Genomic DNA, 22,199 nt, shown 5'->3' with positions numbered 1-22,199 from the left:
TAATTTTATCTTTTATAAATACAATATATGAAATATAGAAATACTAAATTGATATAACCACTAATTGAAATTGACAAATTGGATTTAATTGTGATATTAAAAAAATATTGATAAAATAAATTAACTAGCCGATAAATAGTTAATAATAACTAATAATTGACTAATTAGTTGATAACTTGAATAATTTCGGTATACTTTTGATATCTGCATTCTTATTTTTTTAATATCAAACTTGTCTCACGGTGGAATTCTTGAATTCTTGATTCTTGGAAAACTTGATAAGCTCGTTTGTTTACAGGGACCCCAGGCGGAAATATTCGATTAATTGCGAAGCTCGAGTCGTATCCGGGAGATGACTTTTTCGTTCAAATTTCAGTCGATAGAATAGCACCATGAGACGAAGTCTATTTGCAGGAAGACTCAAATAAGATAAGAACACCCGAAGAAAATTTCATGCCCAAAACAAGAATCCTTTAATCAATCCACAACTTAATTGCAACTCTCAGCTCGTTTGATGTTTAATAGTAACATGCAAAATTCTCAAAAAATTATCAATTTGAAACCGTGTAGCTCGTACCACGTGATGACGAATGGCCCAATTCTATTGGTCGATAGGTGGGTCAGAAATAGTATATTACGCAACAAGTGCGTAATAGATTTCTTGGCTCATGGGAGGGGTGTAACACGAGCCGAAGGAGAGTTTTACAATCCCAGGAGTCAAAAGATCCATAACGCAGGAGTTTCGTACACTATTTTATGTCATACCGAGTGAAGCGAGGTTAGAATCGCGTGATTACAGGCACCTATGACATGAAATAATCTGTATAATACCGAATAGCCTTCGCGAATGCTGCAATAACATCGCTTAAATTTGAACGGCAATGATAATCCCCCGAATACAACTCCAGATTGAAAATCAATCTGATCTTCCTTTTTAGGTTTCTTCCCAATAAAGGCGCTTGTTAAGTTTTCCAGAAAAACTGCACATGTTCGGTTGTTTACAACGAGCTAATTAGCAAATATTTAATAATTTTGAAGCAGTCCTAATATTATAATTGAAAGCTTAAATGTTTATATTAAAAAAAAGCAATGAAGTAGTTACGCGACTTACGGTCACTGAATCTTTTTTTTATTCATATCCGAATCTTCCTCTTATAATTAAAGTATGCACACGCTTTAATACAGTTTTAGCAATTATTTGTGACCCATAGCGCGATTCAAATCTGCATGTACTTGATTCAAGTATCCTTTTGGCAGGACTACCGCTCGGCAGTGAAACTGTGAGATTAGAGCACTATAAATTTTTAACCGTCGGTGCCCGGGATTCAACCCGGATCATTGGCATCTGAATCTAGCACTCTAACCGCATGACCACTATCGTCGGTCAAAAGTAAAACAATAAATTATTAAATATTAATATATTAACCAAACTAATTTCATCTATTCACGGATAAAGTTATTCCATGAAACCAGTGAATAAAGGTGCTGATTGATCTTTTTGGATTTATCTCTTGAGGTTTTTTAAATAAAAATTATTAACTAAAAACTGAAAAATCTTTTGGCACTACGTTTTGTTCAGTTTAATATCAACAAATAATTAATTTTTCAATAGAATGAGGAAATTTTGAAAGAATAGATCAGAAAATAAAGCTGATGTTTTCTCGTGATCTCTCCGCGCACCCCCTCCCCACAAAAAAAGCAATTGATTTATATTAATGAATAATAATAATTTAGGTTCACAATATCGTTTTATATCCGGACAAGCACAGTTGGTGCAAGACGACGCCAATAAAGCAGGTAGTCACGTGGCCCCAGTGCTCGTCCCAGGAGTTGGATAACAACGTATGCGTCGGAGCATGTTTCTCATATATGGTACCACACAGCGAGCCCTCAGCCCCAGGAGACCTTATTAGGCCTTACTGTGACTCCTGCCAGCCCCTTGACAGTGTCTGGCATACGGTAAATTTTTTATTTTTCCATCACGATCAGTTTCTTCCACCCTCATTTGCATTGTTCCCTAGTCAACCTAGTTCCAAATGCCACAGGTCACCCTCGACTGCAAAGATGATAAGAAAAATGCAATAAAAATGCAGAAGAAGGTCCAAATAATCACCAATTGCTCATGCTCTTCTTGCATGGAGACCTCTCGAATAAAGCCGGATTACAACACCCTCTTGCGGACGCTTGCCGAAGAGAATATGGACAAAAACGTAAACATCATCCACGAAACACCGGATCTTCTCCTCGATCCTAATCTCAACTCCTCCAAGAATACCACCAAGGACAATCTCCAGGTCAGCGACAAGTTCCTCCACTTGTTCAGGGAGATGAGGGACAAGGAGAAGGTCGACGAGGCCGAGGCCAAGGAGCTCTTCGCCAAATTCGAGGAGGGCATGGACCTGGGCAAATTGCAAGAGATCCTCAAGAAGTACGAGCATGTGGATGAGCACAAGCATCACAGTCATCATAAACTCGAGCAGAGCCATGGGGCAGAGGCTGAAGAGATTCCCAGTCTGCTTCATGCAAGTTTGCACAGGGGTCCCCATCATTCTCTCGTACTTGAGCCCGATGTCAAGGGAAAGATCGATGTCGAGCCCCATGATCTTCAGCCAGCTGTCGCTGGACAGGAGATCAGCTATCACGATACTGTTGCCGTTGATAAGGACAAGAAGAAGGACTTCATCTAGGGACACACCTCAATAATTATCATCGGAATTTCTGGTGATTTTTGTTGATCCTTAACCCTTCCAGGGGACTGCCTTGATACGAGTACTTCTTTCGTACAAATCTGATGTTATCATCAATATTTGATGACGAATGGGCTAATTGGATGGGAGTGTTAGTTGTAGTAATTACAAATTGCGTTAGTTTCAACTAAAGAAAGCAAAAATGAAATTCTAATATATTTAATTAACTAATTATTGTGTAATTAAAAGCACGTTATTTAAACAATTTTTTCGGGTAATTGTGACGCAACGCGTTTCATGGTTCACTCCGTATTGTAATTTTATATATTTTTTATTTCATCGATCTATTTCTGTAGAAAGTGAGCATGTGAGCATGTGCTCGCAATTCAATAAAACTGGAAAAGAGTCGATATTTATTTTCATTACTCAATAGCTTTCTAAAAAATGGGAAAAAATGGCAGACATTCGAGAGCCAAGTTTGATTTCTCGCCAATTTTTATAAATTTGCGACAACTATCAGCTAAAAATTCGCTTCAACTGGAGAAAAAAAAGACACTTCAACTTTCGCTGCAAATACCAGAATAAATTACCCCTCTTGGCATACATTCAAGTATCATGCTGATGACATCAACGTAATCCCCTCTCCAATGATCTGACCCAATCACCAACGAGCGCAACAAGTAATCAAGCGCGTCATAGATAAGGGGAGTTGAAATACACACAAATTAATCGACAAGTACCAACGAAAATAATTGGGCCAGTTTTGGTCATTCATCACAATAGATATTTTCACGTGGTAATATGACTATTGTGTGACGACTTGAGACCGTTACGGGTGTTCAGTCAGCTGCGTGCTGTCGATGTCTTCGCAGCACGCAATTCTCTCATTTTCAACTAAACATGTAGATCCTCTAATGACACTTACGGTATTTTCGGCTTATCCAGAACAATGCTGATACCGTGAGTGATGCCTAGAGGATTATCCAGCAACGTGGCATTTCTGTGTTTTTTAATGAGAGGATTTTACCGGAATTTTTAGCGTGTGAGGTGATTATTTCTTGTGATTGGTGATCATTGTTGGAGATATTTCCACAGCAGGATGGATATTATGGACGGTGAGATGATTTTTTTCATTACTTTTTGGTGATTTTGAGAGATTTCTTGAGGTCTTGGACCGTGATTAGTCAAAGCTCAAGGAGTTGGGGGCAAAGGTCCAGAGATTTATCAGAGATTATACCATCGCGGGGCTCGTAAGATCGCTTGGTGAAAAATATTAAAGGTTTTTTCCTCCACAATGGGTTTGAGAACTAAACGAATTTTAAGAAAAACGCCAATCACATTCGACGAATAATTTTCCATGATAACAAATTCGAAATTATTAATTTGTTGGAAAGACTGGCGAATCCTCTTCGTTGTGGTGACGACTGTAATGAGGATGATGGACTTAGCATTAGCATAATCAGTATTTAATTAGTGAGGCGCTAAAGATAAACGGAAAATGAAGCGGCGAAAATATGAAGAAATATCCCTTTTTAAAAAAAGTATGTAACGTTTTTTGTCAGCTTTTTTTGACGCTATGCATGTCAAAATATATCTATATAATATGATATATATATATATATATATATATGAATAATATTTAATATTTTTATTTTTATATTATATTATACTAAATTTATATAATATAATATATAAATTTAATATAATTTATTAAAAAAAAATTAAATTAAATTATTTTTTATATAAATTTTTTGACTTTTTTCTTTCTTTTTTTTGAAATTCTATATATGTATATATTATATTGGAAATAACCGTGAATATGTATATATATATATTCCAATGATAACACCCCATACGTGGACGATTTGGCGCGCATAGCGCGCCATATACGCTAGTGAAATATAGAAATAGCCTTTACTTACAAGTCATTGGATGTATTTTGTATTGTAAATGTGTTATTTTTTTTTAGTATGTCAACTTATTTTACTTCCATAAGACCCCGACAGCATTGATAACATTGTAAATTACTGCCTTTGATAACAGGCGCCTTTATCGATTTTATGGTAGAGTGTAGTTGTTATTACCAATTATACATTTACAACCGAAATGAAGACCATAAAGACTTGATAAAAAATGTACTGAACAGTTTAGTTTCCAATTTAAAATTTTTTCTTGTCTTCACTGTAATAAATATTCGATAAAAAGTACCTGTTATTTCCATAACTTCATGTAATTTTTCCGTCGAAAATTACGCTATGACCACTTAAATTTTTTAATCTTCATTTTGGCGAATCAAAAAAATTCCTAAGAGCGCTATGAATTACTAAAAGTGTAGGGACATTAACCAAATTCATGCTTTTGTGTTTGAGTTCTATTGATACTTCGATTTAATGAAGAATTCGTGATGGACAATTCTAAAAATCGGTAACATTCCATTCTCTTGGGATTTCCCACGTGAAATTCTGGGATAATTAAAAGGAAGTTCAATGATACCCATGCGATCCTTATCATGAAAGCAGAGATACGTAAATGAAGTTCGCCTGAGTCGAAACTCGTAAGACTGATTCCTTATTGGCCAACTCGAATCCGAAGTCGAAATTCGAATTCGGCGCACGGAGTGCGCAGTAGATCTCGTGTTATAAAAACACGAACGGTATGATTGAAGTAAATTGAAGAAAGAAAACGAATTCATAGTATAATTCAATTTGAAGAGAAAAATGGGATTATTATCTACTTAATTATCATGACACGACAATCATAATTTAAAAAATCCCCCAAATATCGCTGGAATTTAAGTTAAAATAGGGGCATCCCCGCGAGATCTTCGGATAATTTGAAAAAAAGTCCAGTTGCATATCTTATAGGTGATATAATTTAACAAACAATGAGACTATCTAATCAGCCGAAAATTTAAAATTGGAGTCTCCGATAAAATTTGCTCGTCAATCTTTATCCTCAACATGATTAACATGAAATCTCGAAATGAAAAAAAATTCACGTCCATAAGAATTTATTGCAGGTACAATCGCCTGATCTTCAAACTTTCCCGACTTATCTTCAGAGTTTTCCCGCTTTTACTCTTATGATAAGATCCCCTACCCCAAGCTCAGCCATTGATCCTCAAAGGGACATGCAGAAATTGACTTAGTCGACTATTGATCAATAGCACGGTCGTCACGATCTGAACCGTGATGACCGTGCCTTAATCAAATCGTCGTATATTCCACTACGATCTAAAAAAAGAATTCCACTCACTTAGAACCGATGTAGCGTATCCTCAATGGAATTCTCAGTCACGAAACGTTCGATGTACTCTATTTTTGGACGCCAAGTAGTACATGCCGGCTAAATGAAATAATATACCGACACAAATGATGAAAGGCGTTCTAAAAACAAGTGATCTTTCGCAATTCGAAGTCAGTAAAAATGCGCTGAAAAATTATAGCTATGGTAATTATTTTCGAAATTCCAAGAGTTCGGTGTCGGAACTATACTTTTGAGCTGCAATCAAATTCAATTGAAATAGTGTAGAGAAATGATATCACCAACCATTTGATTGGATGAGTCGACCTTTCATTTATTTTAAAAAATTGAACTTTAGTTAAAGACTCGATATAATACCAGCTAGGTTGTTAATGTTCAATGTTGCTTGCTCGAGAGTTCGTTAAAGAGTATCCAGGGTCACCAGTTCGTCCAGGGTGTGAGGTCTGCCCCAAAGGCAAGGCCCTTTGTCTATGGGGTTGGTTCACGTGTTGGGCTGCTTCGGTCATAAACAGCCTAAGTCTTTTCATTATTCCCTGCAACCTTTTACAGCGTGTCGCTTATTTGTTTTGACGAAAAATATTTCCACCAGTGGAATATTCCACGACAGATCCATAATTCAAATATTTTCAAAGTACAAATTTTTCAATATTTTGTTTTCATATTGATACAACGGTTATTGCTATTAGTGCCACCATTGCAGTCGTTCAACAAGACATCAAAACTAATTTTTTAAGCTGTCATTGAAGTACTTTATAGCTTTTTTCCTTCAGTTGTGTAATAAAAAGAACTTATTTTCAAAAAAATTGAAAAATTGAATAAATTAATTCAATTCTTATCATTATTGATGACTAAGCTTTAATGATATTGCCACGTGAGAAGAAAATGATTTTAGTTCACTGATGAACTAGCTCAGTAATTAGACAAGCGTGAATTCAAATCCACTAGTTGATTAAGGAAGTGCGGGGCAATATGGGCATGCTTTTATTTAAATTGGTGTAGTAGCAATTAACTAATGTGATGAAAATTACATAGAATGTTATGGAACGTGAAAATACAAAGTTTTGAGTGACTGTGTGTGTGTATATCTGTATGTATATGGGTACAGATTTTTCGATAAAAAAAAATCAATGTAAAAACAAACTGTGCGACAGAAGCTACATGACAATTGACGTATAACAGCTACTCCCTATGTATTTTTTTGCTTCTATTTAGAATTCTACGAATTTCAGTGGTAGTATGCTGCCGAATCGATTTGACCCAATTGATCTTCTCAAAAGTCAAAATATTTAACTGGCTGGTAATTGTGTTGTTTTAATTGTGCGAGGAAAATTACCGTACCACTTAATAAAATTTGTCAACTGTTTATTAACAGTTGTGTAGAAATTATTGACGACCCCAAATTTCAGTTAATTTTTCTCAAACAGTTGGATGACTTTTTCCAAGGAGAGAAAAAATCTATGAAAAATTACGTATCAAATATCTTAAAAAATAGTTGTTCAATTGTTAAACAACGTAATGAGTTACCAATTTTTTTGCATTACTTAGGTTTTTTTTTTATTTTTGAAGAATCCCACTTGACAGTCTCTCAATCAATACTAATTGCCAGATACCTAATTAATCCATTTATCTTTATGTAAACATGAAAAAATGTTAAAAATTGAGAATTGAAGGATTTTTAAAGGCCGTCCAAATTATCTTTTCCAAATTATCAGTCTGCCCTATATCGATTTGCTTAAATAAACACTATAATACGTCTTTCACGAAACGATGGGCCAGCGTTGATCCAACCTGAAATAAAAAAAAATAATGATCAATCAGTAATTACTCACCTCATCACCCGGTTGTTGTGACGTAGAGGTGAATCATTGTTTCGTCGAAAGAAACGACGCCAGCAGCCTCTCGCCCACACATTCCCGGCTCCCAACCTGAAAAAAATCGACAACTCTCATCTTCTTCTTTTAATGGTTGTGATTATATTCTCGTCTCAATTCACGACATATGCATTAAAAATTGCACTGACATTCGTCATGCGACCGGCGCCAAAAGCCCCCGCATTCCCCGGGTGACTCCCCATCGTGGACACGTTAAAACGTACGTGTATGTACATGATATGTACATGAGAATACAAACTCAAGTTGAGTGTCGGAGTTGCGCGCACGTTGAAACGGTGGACACCGGGCTCGGCCATCTTGAAAGTGCTACCGAGCACCACCGGAATCACCCGGAATTCCGCGAATAGGCAATTCACACGGGTGCACACGGGTTTCTTACTGTCCCCCAACAGTGAAATCGAAGGCCTCGCCGAGTCAATAGTGAAAAATAAAATTGCAGCAGTTGTCATTTCTGCATTTATGTACACCTTTCCGACTCATTTCAATATTCTCGTCATCCGCCAAAGTGAAAAATCTTATTGTTGATGAGGGGTGGGGAGCGATGTTCAGTGAATCAGTGATTTTTTTCATTTCTTCCCATTGATTTTCAACAATTTTTATTTTTATTTTCATTTACATAATTGAACGATTAGATTTTTCGGGTTGCATTGATTTCTCATCGTCAGCATGAATAAAATATTGGGAATGAACTATTGCACAGTTTTCTCTGTTCTTAGAAGTCCCGAGGAGGGTGAATCATTAAAGCGAATCGTCTAAAAAGAGCAGTTGAAAAAAAGATTATTAGAAAAGTATTTTCGAAGAAAGAAAAATTGTGAACTTTTTTTTTATTGCGCGATCTGGGGAAACAGCTGTAGAATTTTGTGGATTTTACGTTGGTCTCTAAATATAGCAAAGGCGGAAAGGTGAAGAGGAAAAATTGTGATTTTGCAGTTTTGGTTACGTAAATATTTTTTCTTTAAGAATTTTAATCGAACTTTTATCATTTTTTTTCTCGTTATTGATTGTCGCGGAGTTAGCACGTGCCAGGTGCCACCAGCTACTGTTCCCGAGACTTTATTGTGATTTATTGACATTTGTCTTGCGTGGAAAGATAAAAAAGTGTAACAAAATTGTTGGTATTCATTGTTAAACGTGCTGTTATCAAAAGAGTATCGATTGCGTCGATAAAGTAGATGATTCTATCATCACAGACTCATGACAAAAATAATTGAATAATTTCCGAGCCCTTACTCTCGAAAAAGTCTCCAAAAAATAGCCGATATTTTCTTTAATAATTGAATAACTCACGCAGTTGAGACAGACTCTGCCGATAAAACAATCAGAAATTGAATTTTAAAACTAGAAAATCCCTAGTGTAAAAAATTGCCGGCTTGAGAGACGGCACTTCGATCCTACCCACTCCCAGTGATGTATTTGCGATCAATCGACAAAAGAGTGTGCGAAAAATTGCAACAGCCACTATTTCCCCTAGAATCAGGTGGAAATAATTCACTTACCGTCGAGGATTCTCCACAATTGCCCGTGACAATTCCTCAATCCGTTGGATTGTCACGAGGTATGAGTGAGGGTGAACGAGCAGTAACAACTCCACTAATTGGCTGGAGAAAATTAACCGATCCCGGTGACTGACACGAACACAATCAAAAAATATCAACGATACGATAGCATAAATTGATTTATCATCGATCGATAATATCGGCAGACTCATCTAGGGACATTCACGTTTATTTTGTTGATGTACTGATGGAATCAATTATGAAATTGTTTGTGATCGATGATTTAATGATGGACATGAGGATGGCGGGTAATCGGTGTCGGTAGCAGACGGGGTTTATCGATTATTGGTCACGTGGGAGGGGTAAATGACCCCGGTTGGAGGATCCAGGGGGTTGGATCCATCGATATTGACCTTGAAAGATCAATTGGTGTAAGTGAGGGATCAGGACTGATTGATTAATCATCCGTAAAGACAATAAGTGCTTCGAAATAATCTAGGAAAATTATCAGTTAATGAGGGGTTGATCCAAAAATTGCGGTAGCTCGTGGTGAGAGAATATTGTGACGGATTTGTCGAGATTTGGTTTAAAGAAAAGGGAAAAGGGAACCATGCCGGCAACACCGAAAAAGCTCAATTTGAGCTTTTCAAAAAATGCATACAGCGTTTTTGGAGGCAGAAGAACGGGAAGTGGAGAAGAGCAACGGACGGAACAAAAAACTGAATTGTTGGAGGGTAAGAAAATCGGCGAGTGAATTCCTTTTCATTGATGATACAAAGGCATAATGAACACACAAAGTTTCAATTTGAAACTTCGTCAACGCTCAAAATTCCAACCTCAATTTTCCTCATACTCTTTTTATTCGTCTTCAGGAACTCGAGGCAATGGCCTCCTACACTTTAAGAACGGTGTCGACTACATCAATCCAGGGGAGGAGGATCAGATGGAAATTTATGGGTAATTAACGAGACCAGCTGGTCTCATTTTTATTTGTGGAATCTTTTTCAGCCAATCAATTGCCCGTTTCATATTTTATTGTTCTATTTCAGTAGCGAACCGGTAAAAGGGTTTAAGTTCATTTTTGTCGTAAATGAGTTTATCATTGAAATCGAATGGGTTAAGGATATCCAAGTACTAGCATTCATCTTTACTCCATAAAATCTCTTTCAAACAATATAGAATAGGATGCAATCTTTATTCTGGACATAAATTCAAACAGACTTGCCAAATGTTTTTTCCAGAAAAAAATTTAACATGCAGTCTACATAAGATTATCACACACATCATAGATGACTGTATTCGTTAGATTCTCTAGTTTTTTTTTTCGTCATGGGAAAAAAACCGCGTCAGAACAAATAGTGAAGAAAAATTGAACTGAAAACCTCTTCATCCGAATTTGAAATGATGCAAAGAAAAATTGATTTGTTCGACGGACTCCTCGAATCCACTGGAGTAGATTATAAGGAACACATGTACAATGTTGCCATATGATCATTAAGGATTTTATGGCATGAACTCGGGGTGAGAAAAAAAGCAGTCAATTTTGGGATTTTTTTTCCACATATTAATTGAGCCATTTAGACACCCCTCGCAAGATTTTACAAGCCCTACGACAAAGACGTCAATACGAATTAATTCTAAAGTTGCTACTTATACATGGAGTTAAAGGGAGGGTCGATAACTGATGCATTTTCCCGACCTTATTCGACAGTCGGCAATGTGGAAAAAATACCGAATTCATCGATCATTCAGTCAAATTCGTTTATAGGTATACTGAAGTCAGCATAAGTTTTAACACTGATTTTAGGAGTGGGGGACATGGTTACAAGTGGTAACTACGTGGAGTGGGGGTACCCAGAGAAGTAAAAACTTATGCTGACCTTAGTATAGTAATAGTAACCTTAGAATTAAGTTTTGTTGATGGTTTTCTCGTGCGGCTCTTGCAATCTTACAAGGGCTGTCTAACTGGATCGAATAATATGTGGAAAAAATCTCATAAAATTGACTCCTTTTTTTTCCATCCCCAGTCCCCATTATAATATCCTCAAAGGCTAGGGCAACGACAGTCGAAGGGAAAAATAAACAAAATATAGACAACGATATCCTTTAGATGAATTGTGAACGAAACTAAAATTTTATAGAAAGAAAAGTTGCTACTTTGGCCAAACTACTTGGATATTCTTAAGTTACAACTCTAATTCCAATCGAGCAATATCAGCATAAACGAAGAAATACTAAGTTGAAGAATGAGATAAGTCGACATAGCTCTTTCAACTAAAACCAACAAGAGAGATAACTTGACTCAACTTTCAGGCACAATTCGACCTAAGCTCGAGCTAAGTTGCAGAATTTTTAGAACTAAATGACTGCAGAAAGTGAAACTATTACTATAGTCCACTCACCGAAAATCAAATTAAATTCAGCAATTGAATTGCACAAATTTATAACAGAGGAGCGATAACCAGTTTTTCTACTCATCTGTTGAATTTATTTATGTTACTTGAACCGTTTTACCGCTTCACTACTCAAATTTTTCACTTGAATGGTCAAAAAAAAACTTCACCGCATATTTTCCCATTGAATTAATCAATTCGACCACATCTGCTGCAAAAATAGTCGCCCGACAAATCGTCATTAAACCAGCGACTTTTTCGTAGATTGTTCCAGACATAATCCATAACTTCCATACTATTCTTAATAATCGCCTTAAGATCAGGATAAATTAAGGGAAAAAAATCAATTTCACTTTAAGGCCAGCATGGACCATCTATCAAACCTGATCTTTAATTTGAATTTAAGGTTGTTGTCGCGTAGAATTTTTTTTCGACAGTTTTCGTTAAAAATTTTATGGTGAATAGTTAGAAAAATTAGCAACAAAATGAGCCTTTTTCGTTTGCAATTGACCGTTTTGAACTTGAGATATAAATTTTTGAAATTCGACTGATTTAACACGTGTTGAAATGGAGTTTTGCCGATTAGAATTTTTTTAAAATCAACGGCTCGACAGTTTCAGAAATAAAAAAAAACGTGGAATATACATCGTGGGAGGAAATACAGAAAAAAAAATCAAATCGATTGACCGTTCGGTTTACGGAATATAATTATCGGAAATTCATAAATTTATATAATTGAAAATAGTTAATATGGAAAATATATAGTTATGCTTTAGCTATCCATGCACAATGCAATCAATCAAGTGAGACTATATACCGCTAAAAGATTGTGTTCTAAACTGGCCCGTTTTACAGCGGATAAACTTTTTACAGAGACTGTCGCGCCACAACAACCTTAATGTGAGTAGCCTAAAATCTATAAAAAACCTCGGCTGCAAATTGTGTTCCAGAAACCACTGCAGTGGTTATAATAAGTTTTTAAAAAAGAGGAACAATTACTCCAGGGTAAACAGCCATATTGATTTGAACGGATTTGCGAAGTTTACGAAAGAAAAAAAAATTATAGAAAAAATTACGCGGTTTACCATCGATGACAATTGGCAATCCATTTTTATATCGTTCTTGATTGTCAAATATATTTTTCTCCTCCATCATGGTAGCTGGTAAACGGTGTATCTTTCATTATTAATCCGTAAACTGGACAGATCTCTTTAAATCAATATTGCTCTTTATGCTTGGCCCCCCCCCCTTCCCGCGCAATTGTCCTCGGTTTTGTTTATTATCGTTTTATTTTTATTATTTTTTTTATTATTTTATTATTTATTTTTTATTATTTTTTTTATTATTTTTTATTATTATTTTCTAACCATTGGACTAGTTTCCGCAACACAATTTGAATCCCATGTTATGATATATTTCAAGCTAACAAGATGAAATTGAAACTAAAGATCATGTTTCATCGATAGTCCATGCGGGCCTTGAATTTCTCTAATTATAGCCTACCCCAAAACAACAATTAAAATGATAATTGTAAATTGTATATCACAGGCTCATTTTAAGTGACATTCATCAACGTCATTTTTATTGATTGAATCAATTGAAATGAAATTTATTATTAAGTTTACAGTAATTTTTGTAAAAACTATTCATTATTAATATACAACAATCATATAAATTGAATATTCAGCAGAATATAACATTAAATTACCACTGATCTTCAGGTGATTATGATAAATAGCATTGAATATAAGTAATAATAATAATAATAATAATTAAATAATTTAATTTAGCATATAATGTCAACTATTTTGGGAACAGATATAAAAGGGACAAGGTACGCACCATCATCACATGGATTCTTATCGCTATCACCGGAGGGTTGCTGCGATTGGTCTTCCACTGGGTGCCTCATGTTATGCTCCTTGCAACGCATTCCAAATGTCCGATGGAAGAAGCGGAAACAGTTATGTTGATCGAACGATTCCAAGGGAAACATACGAGCTACTATGTGAAAAAATTAAGGACTATAACAGCAAAAGAAGTCTCGTAAGTGCCGGGAGAAGACTCCCTTTCTCACAAAGATCAAACTCATCAGCCATTTACAGTCATCCATGCACTTTCAAATACTATTTACATTAATGAATTACATCAACAACATCAGTTTAATTATTTATTTTTCAAAATCCATTAGTTGAATGTCAAAAAAAAACATTAATTCTACCCATAATGTCAGTGAAGCTGTCATAACTAAAAAGACTCCCTTCCTTTTCACTCTTAAACTGATATTACGATTTCAGGAAAAATATCGACGAAGACTCTCTAATCGATGAGCCTTTTTCCGAAGCCGGAAGTTTGGAGAGCGTATCTGTGGGTGGGCAGGAGACAATGCTGTCCGTGCACTTAACGGGGGGTTATTTCAAGCGTAAGTTGAACCCCTATTGAATATTTGCTAATGGAGTTCGTTGTCCTTTAAACTATAACTAGAAATTGATGAATCCGCATTATCGATATTGCAGAGGTGCCATCAATCATAACTTTCAACTGCAAGAAGTTAACATACATCTGGGACACTGAGCGATCTGAATTCATGAAGCTCTCGGGCCTCGACAATGGCGTGTTAACATCAACCCTTCATCAGATGCCCGGTCTCAATTCCTTCGAGCAATTCCTTAGGTGATTCATCAATTAATATTCATAAAAATCCTTGAGGCACAATTTGACCTCTTAATTACAGCCAATTTATGTTTACAGGCGAAGTGTTTACGGTAACAATGAAATCGTCATCCCAGTGAAGAGCTTTATTACTCTTCTCTGTTTAGAAGTACTTAATCCATTCTACGTCTTCCAAATATTCAGTTTCTGTCTGTGGATCGCTGATGATTATTATTATTATGCTATGGCTATCATTTCTATGTCGTGCTTTGGTATTGGAATGGCCGTCCTTCAAACCCGCAGCGTAAGTAGAGTTTATTTTTCATAAATTGATGGGTTCAGTACAATTTGACAGGAGAACATTCGTTGAGTGATAATCTGCCTGACAAGAGAGGCTTTTTTTAGTCAATCGATTAGTAATTAAAAAATCTCTAAAAGCTCTTCAAAAGTACGTCAACAACAATGAATATAATCGATGAACTATATATTTTTTATTGGAAATGGAAAGAAAAAGATCATTTAAAAGAACGGAATAAACTGTACGATTTTTGTCTATTGTTTAAAACACGAGGAACATCTTGACGCTTCGAATGTCATTCAGATATCTTCGAAGTAGGGTATTTCCGAATTTTTGGGTTGGGATTTTTTTACTCGTGTGGAGTTGGCGTTGGAACCGAACGCGAGAATTGGCCAACCACATGAATGAAAAAAACCCTATCCCAAGAGCCTGAATAATCTTTTTCCGCAGTGATTTTCCACTTTTCAAATTTGGTAGTATGGGTGGAAGAAGAACTCGGTTTTCTCATCGATTACAATCATTGTTCATATTTACCATGCCCTTTCGAAGAGCCCTCCACACAGCTTCGATCTTCTTTCATAAAATTACAAATTAATTTCTCAATAAGAAAGATCTAAATAATTTATATGGAATAATCTAATACTTCTATTTTCGCGTACTGCTCAAATACTTTTTTGAAATGACAATTTGAAATGTAACTTGAGCTATTGCTTCACAAGCAAACAGCATTCAATTCTAGTATTCTTGTAATTTATATGTTTTGTTGCTCAGCAAAACTGACGCTTCCATCAGCATTTTTCGTCAATGAATCATTCAATAGAGGAAAAATGATACCAATCAACATTCAAATCGGTCGAGAGTTCTGTTCTAAAAAACGCAGATGGACGGGCTAAACTCGCAAACTATCAAAGTTGTCTTATGCGGCTAACTTGAATTCAGAACACATTTAATTTAGTTAATCTATAGTACATTTCCTCGATAGGCCGTAAAGAAAATTCTCTTCAGCTGAATGACGAACTAGTATATTTGCGGACTGTTGAGATGAGGTTTGGAGTTTGGCACACGAGTAAAAACCCTATCCCAACAGTTCGCAAATTTACTATTTTCCATCATACCTATACAAAAAGTTCGACTGTGCTCCTCAAATGACGGGAAAAAAAGTGGCCTATTCCATCCCTCGGATTGCTGTTGATTTGAAGGTATTCGGGATGACAGACCCAGCATTCCTCCTGTCATTCACGAAGAAAGATCGAACTTTTCCGTGTAGTTATGACAGAAAAAAACAATGTGCACCAGGAAAGGGAAACAGGATATTGAAACCAGCGGATTAGAATGCCCTGTTTTCCTCCCGTAGTGCACAATATACTATCGTCATTCACTCCGTAGGGAGAGTTTTTCCACGCATCCGCGATTGTGACGCATGGCCTCACGGACTGAGTGATAAAAATGTAGATTATTGTTTCAAGATGAGCTCCTCCCCAAATACAATAATTCAAGTTTTTAATTCTCTTTCAGAATCAGCACAAATTGTCATCAACAGTTCATTCTTCCGACGTGGCAACGGTCATGCGAGACCGTGCAACCGGTAAAATAGACTCCGTCGCCGCAGAACGTCTAGTTCCCGGCGACATTTTGGTGATTCCCCCTCATGGCTGCCTGATGCCCTGCGACGCAGTTCTGTTGACCGGCAACTGCATCCTGAATGAATCAATGCTGACCGGTGAGTCCGTTCCAGTAACCAAAACCCCGATTCCCTCTTCCAACGAGGTTACGTACGACACCAAAGAGCACGCCCGTCACACCCTCTTCTGCGGCACAAAGATTATTCAGACCCGATACTTCGGAGGTGAGAAAGTTCTAGCTGTCGTCGTCAGGACGGGCTTTACCACGAGCAAGGGTGGGCTAGTTCGATCGATAATGTATCCGCCGCCGGTAGATTTTAAGTTTGAACAGGACTCATACAAATTCGTGGAGCTACTTGCGTGTATTGCGAGCATTGGGGTCATCTACACGACGATAACTAAGGCGATGAGAGGAGTTGCACCAGGTCATATCGCCCTGGAGGCACTCGACCTCATCACTATCGTTGTCCCTCCAGCATTGCCCGCGGCTATGACAGTTGGTCGCCTTGTCGCTCAAAACCGCTTAGAGAAAAAGCGAATCTATTGCACAAGCCCCAGAGCGATCAATGTCTCGGGATCTATTGATTGCATTTGCTTCGATAAAACGGGAACATTGACTGAGGATGGGCTTGACATGTGGGGGGTGGTACCAGCAGTCGATAATAAGTTCCAGATTCCCACAAAAAATATAGGGAGCCTTCCCGCTAATGAAATACTCGTGGGAATGGTGACCTGTCATGGAATCACAATTATCGATGGGTCACTCGTGGGTGATCCCCTGGATCTAAAGATGTTCGAATCCACTGGGTGGAGTCTCGAGGAACCCGATGTCTCTGATAACTCCAAGTTCTCAATGATGTTTCCAACTATCGTTCGACCTCCGAAAAATTCGAAACTCTTGCAGACTCCCAACCACGACCTGGTAGTGTCTCGGGCCAGACAGAATTCCGTAACCTCTGAGGTAATAGAGAATCTTTCTCTGAATAACCTCGCGGAATCTGATGCTGACCTAGCAGAACAGGGGCTGGAGATCGGTATTGTTCGGCAATTTCCGTTTACATCGAGTCTTCAACGGATGAGCGTAATCACGAGAACATTGGGAGCGAACCACTTTGATCTTTACTGCAAAGGCAGTCCAGAAATGATCCTCAGTCTTTCGAAGCCAGAGTCAGTACCTGTAGACTTTGCTTCGGTTCTCCAGGAATACACGTCTGAGGGTTACAGGGTCATAGCATTAGGTCACAAGTCTTTGAATCGTTTGACGTACACGAAAGTCCAGAGAATTAGTCGAGAGGCTGCTGAGACTGATCTCATCTTCCTCGGATTCGTAATCCTAGAGAATCGATTGAAGCCCGAGACAACTCCTGTCATCGAGGCGCTGAACCGTGCGTGCGTCAAGATTGTAATGGTGACGGGTGACAACATGCTCACTGCGTTGTCAGTGGCTAGAGACTGCGGAATGGTCCATCCTAGGATGCCAGTGATCGCCGTGGCGGCTGTGAGCCAGCAGAACCAGCAGAAGCCTCATTTGTACTTCACGCGTAGTGATAGTCAGCAGTCTCCAATGTCCCCTAATGGCCAGAGTAGCATCAGTGAAATGACAGACTTGAATAGCATCACGTCATTTGATACAATCGAGAGTGGTTTTGTGAACAATACAGCAGACAATGGAGTGTATCTGTCGGACAAGGTTCACAGCAATAACAAATACGTCTTCTCGTTGACCGGAAAAACCTGGTCTATGATAAAACAGCATTATCCGGAGTTAATCCCGAAGATTACGACGCGCGGGAGTATCTTTGCAAGGATGTCGCCTGACCAGAAGCAGCAGTTGGTACAGGAGTTGCAATCATTGGGGTATTATGTGGCGATGGTTGGAGATGGGGCAAATGATTGTGGAGCACTCAAAGCGGCACACACTGGCATCTCTCTGTCTGATACAGAATCATCCGTGGCTTCGCCATTCACCAGTAGAGAGACTAACATTTCCTGTGTTCTATCTGTGATCCGTGAAGGCAGAGCAGCTCTCGTCACCTCTTTCGGGATCTTCAAGTACATGGCAGCCTATTCTCTTACGCAATTCATTTCCGTGATGATACTGTACAGTATTGAGTCGAATTTGACCGATATCGAATTCCTATACATCGATCTCTTCATCATCTCCATCTTTGCATTCTTCTTTGGTAGGACTGAAGCTTACGATGGACCACTGGTTAAAACAGCCCCATTAACAAGTCTCATCAGCACTTCTCCTATCCTTAGCCTCTGCTCTCAAATGATTATTGTCACCGTCTTCCAGTCCATCAGCTTTTGGCATCTTCAACAGACAGAATGGTACACTCCATTCAATGCAACTGCGACAATGGATAAGGACGACGTAGGATGCTTGGAGAATTATACGGTGTTCATCGTTAGCTCTATGCAGTATATCATCCTCGCGGTGGTCTTCTCAAAAGGTCACCCTTATCGAAAGTCTCTCTTCACGAATTATGGACTCCTTGCGTCATTCATTCTCACCGCCTTGTTCTCGGTGTACCTCGCCCTCTGGCCATTTGATTGGCTAGCCAACAAGTTTGAACTTGTTCTCCCTCGTGATATGGGCTTCAGGGTCATTCTTCTCGTCTATGGTTTCGGGAATTTCGTGATATCAATGATTGTCGAACACCTATTCGTCGACTATCTAGTCTTCAAGAAGCTCCGATATCGGTGGCACAATCTCGATAAGTCCAAACGCAAGTTTCTCGCCATCGAACGTGACATGGCAAAGAACCTAAAATGGCCGCCGGTATCACAAGAGCCGCTACCGGAAGCCGCCCCAGATATTCTCATCAGGCAAAATACTGTCACTGAAATCAAGATTGAGATGCGAATTCCAGAGGGTCGAGAGGTCGAACCGAGCTTCCTCAACTCACCCGCCTCTCTCAACTTTAAACGCTTTGGCTCTGCACGAGAGGTAACCTTAAATGCCAGGTCATTATTTAATGACCAACGGAATACTGTATCGATGCAGGCTGTTCCCATTCAATTCGAGGATCGAGAGCTGGACAATATCAGACGACCCAGGCTAGATCTTCCGTTAAAGAGACGACACAATTCCGAGTCTGAGAACGGAATAGACAGCTGTGAGGGGCACAGATTGAGACAGATAAACCCAATCGCTACTTTACCGAGAGGACAATCCAGTCAGGCGAATCACAAAGTTACGGAGTTCTCTAGGATTCATAAGAGCGAAGACCTAAGGGGTGCTACTCAGAGCGTAGTTGAGCTGGACATATTGCCCTCCTGAGAAAGAATTCTCAGAGGACGGAGGGTTGGCATGTAAGGGGGGATAGGGCTAACGGTGCTAGTTTGTTTTTAATAATGAGGGTGTTAGTGCATTTAGAAGCGATTTAAAGAGATTTATGATTTTTTTTTTCTTCGACGCAACTCGCCATTTCCAGAGAGAAATCCCTGGGTCCCTTTTGACCCTAAGCATTGTTATTAATGTAGAGTATTGAATAATCCAAATGTTCTTCATTTAAAGTATTATCATGTTCGTTAAGGGAGTATTTAAAGGAGTGGAGCGTTTAGGTTGAGTTGACTTAACCTTAAAGTTGGTTAAACCGTTGGACCACTCGGAATTAACAAAATGGAGGATTAATTTCGATAGAGATTATTAATTCTCGGCTCTCCGATGATGTATTCAGTTTCACTTAATAGAGTAATTTTAGCTTAAGTACTTATTGAAAATGTAAAATCATGTATCGAACCATTTCGATGAACCTAGGAAATTCGCTGGACTACTCCATTAGAGTTCTATTAAACTTTCTATTAATCTTTGAACGGTACAATCATAAAAAGGGCCAGAAACCATGGAAAATCGTAAAGATGGAAATATTGATCAAAAATTCTATTAAAAATATGTCAATAAAATAAGGTATATAGAAAATCGAATTCTATCGATTTTTCCTGTAGAAACTGTCAAAAAACAATAGAAAGTCAATTGACAATCTAATGGAGCTAGCTAACGAACTTGCAAAGGTTTTATACCCTTTTTTGTGTGATGAGAGAGAATTCCGTCTTTCCAACAATTTTCAGAAAGATATATTTCTTCTCATTATAAGAATTGGTGAATTGATTTGATGGCGGGCGGGTCCAAGTGCCAGGCGCATGGAAATGATTATCAAAAATTACTCTGGAGCACAACCTCTCTTTTCTTATGACATCTTCGTTAATGAACACAGCGTAAGAAACGAAAGGTTCTGATGTAATTATAATGACTTAATGAATTGACAAAAATCTATGTAAATTTTTCTTTGAGCAAGTTGGGAGTTCAAATGTGTACTTATAACGAACGTTGAAATTGAAACATACGTATGCATTGCATGAATATTAACACTCGCTCCTGTAAATGCCGAATGATTGAACAACAGAATTGATTAAATATTACGAATATAGGATAATCAGAGCGATGAAGTAAAGTATATTTGTAACGCATATAAAAACAACTGTCTTTTGATTTTTGTTACAAAGAATCTGTACTTTTTATTGAACCATTTATTTATTGATTGATTAATGGTGATTAAGGCTAATTACTTACAATGAAATAAAAATCTTTTATCATTAATTAATGGCCTAGAATTATTATGTTATCCTTGCCGACTAGAAATACAAATATTTTATATTATTTATTTCAAACCCTTGAGATTCTCTCAATTATGAGTTTTCGTTACGAATTAGGTAATCAATATTTCTAGGTTTAGTGTGGTTTTTGGAACTCTGTGAGTATTTTACTGGCAAGATTGAGCATAGCCGATGAATCGTCAAACATCATCGTTATCGCGTCAAACAAAATTAATCAACTAATTAAATTGATCTATAGACATATGAAAACATATAATGGAAAAACCTGACGATTAGAATTTTTTCTAAAAAATATCTCGGATTAAATAGTCAGGATGAGTGGTAGAATTTTTCATTGTTCTAATAGAACTACATGAATTTCTTAGAAAACCCGTTTTTCTACAACAATCTTTCATATGTGTAATATATTTCCAGGCGATACTTTAAGAAAAAAAATAAATCTCCCACATTTAAATTCACCCGTACCAAAAAAATTGGGACAGTAATTGAAAGAGGGATTTTATATTAAAAATTTCGGCATTTGATTGTCCCAAGTATATATACTTAGCTGAAATTTGCTTTTCTCACTTATATTATCACGAGAGCTTCGAAATTCTCGAATATTTCCCGATAGCTTCGGTGCAAACAGATGCACATGTCAAGTTTTTCAGGTTTAAAAATCACGAGAGCGAAGCCCGAGTTTCTGAATTTTTCTGGGAACTTTGACAAGCTTGTTTGTTCGCACGGAATCTAGAGTGAAATATACGATTGATTTTGAAGTTCAAGTCGTATGCGGGGGTTATTTTTTTCGTTAAAATTTCAGCCGATAGAATTGCACCATGAGACCATTATTATCTATATTCCAAAATTGATAAAAGATGTTTAAACTAAAAGAATAGAAGAAATATTTCACTCGATAAATCATACAATTTGATTCAATCTTTCGATTTCAATCAGTGATTAATATTATCCAACAGTTTTTCGTATATAAAGGTAAGAGACAAATTATTTGAAAAATATTGAGTTATAATACCACAAAAACTTCAAAATTATCGGATATTTCCCGGTTGGTTCGCTGTAAACAAATGAACGTGTCAAGTTTTCCAGAAATTTTTTTTCACCTTTTTAACAAGCTCGTTTGTTTGCAGGGAACCTAGATGGAAATATTCGATTAATTTCGAAGCTCGCGTGGTATTCGGGGGATTATTTTTCCCATTCAAACGGCGATCAATAGAATTGCGCCATGAGACTAAAATCAGATAAGAACACCCGAAGAAAATTGCATAGTCAAAA

General features: G+C 37.4%; 3 protein-coding genes across 6 annotated transcripts in view; 2 read left to right on the top strand and 1 right to left on the bottom strand.

The window, feature by feature from the left end:
* The window catches only part of LOC105263157 (uncharacterized), a 12,796-nt gene extending 9,917 nt beyond the window's left edge, over window positions 1-2,879 (top strand). The window contains exons 3-4 of the mRNA XM_011299187.1: window positions 1,735-1,959; window positions 2,046-2,879. Coding sequence (XP_011297489.1) covers window positions 1,735-1,959; window positions 2,046-2,687 — 867 coding nt within the window. The 3' untranslated portion in view covers window positions 2,688-2,879. The remainder of the gene's footprint in view (window positions 1-1,734; window positions 1,960-2,045) is intronic.
* Window positions 1-9,572, bottom strand: part of LOC105263159 (uncharacterized) — a 17,412-nt gene extending 7,840 nt beyond the window's left edge. For 2 of the 3 annotated variants that reach the window (XM_011299189.1, XM_011299188.1), the window contains exons 1-2: window positions 9,340-9,572; window positions 7,781-7,876 (exon numbers count right to left, since the gene is read on the bottom strand). In XM_011299189.1, the coding sequence (XP_011297491.1) occupies window positions 7,781-7,876; window positions 9,340-9,551 (308 nt within the window). In that variant the 5' untranslated portion in view covers window positions 9,552-9,572. Of the gene's footprint in view, window positions 1-7,780; window positions 7,877-7,971; window positions 8,076-9,339 lie in introns of those variants that run through there. The other variant, XR_891886.1, reaches the window with a different exon arrangement.
* On the top strand, window positions 3,198-22,199 carry LOC105263160 (probable cation-transporting ATPase 13A3). 2 transcript variants are annotated; one of them, XM_011299192.1, is made up of 7 exons: window positions 3,198-3,802; window positions 10,212-10,296; window positions 13,551-13,778; window positions 14,030-14,154; window positions 14,249-14,405; window positions 14,484-14,688; window positions 16,198-22,199. In XM_011299192.1, the coding sequence occupies exons 1-7, from the start codon at window positions 3,787-3,789 to the stop codon at window positions 19,588-19,590; spliced, it is 4,209 nt and encodes a 1,402-aa protein (XP_011297494.1). In that variant the 5' UTR covers window positions 3,198-3,786; the 3' UTR covers window positions 19,591-22,199. The 2 variants fall into 2 exon arrangements, with proteins under 2 accessions (XP_011297494.1, XP_011297492.1); XM_011299190.1 differs by lacking the exon at window positions 3,198-3,802 and adding an exon at window positions 8,202-10,073.

This window comes from Fopius arisanus, unplaced genomic scaffold (assembly GCF_000806365.1).
Source record: "Fopius arisanus strain USDA-PBARC FA_bdor unplaced genomic scaffold, ASM80636v1 scaffold00013, whole genome shotgun sequence".
NCBI lineage: Eukaryota > Metazoa > Arthropoda > Insecta > Hymenoptera > Braconidae > Fopius > Fopius arisanus.
This window is presented reverse-complemented; position numbering and strand designations above follow the sequence as displayed.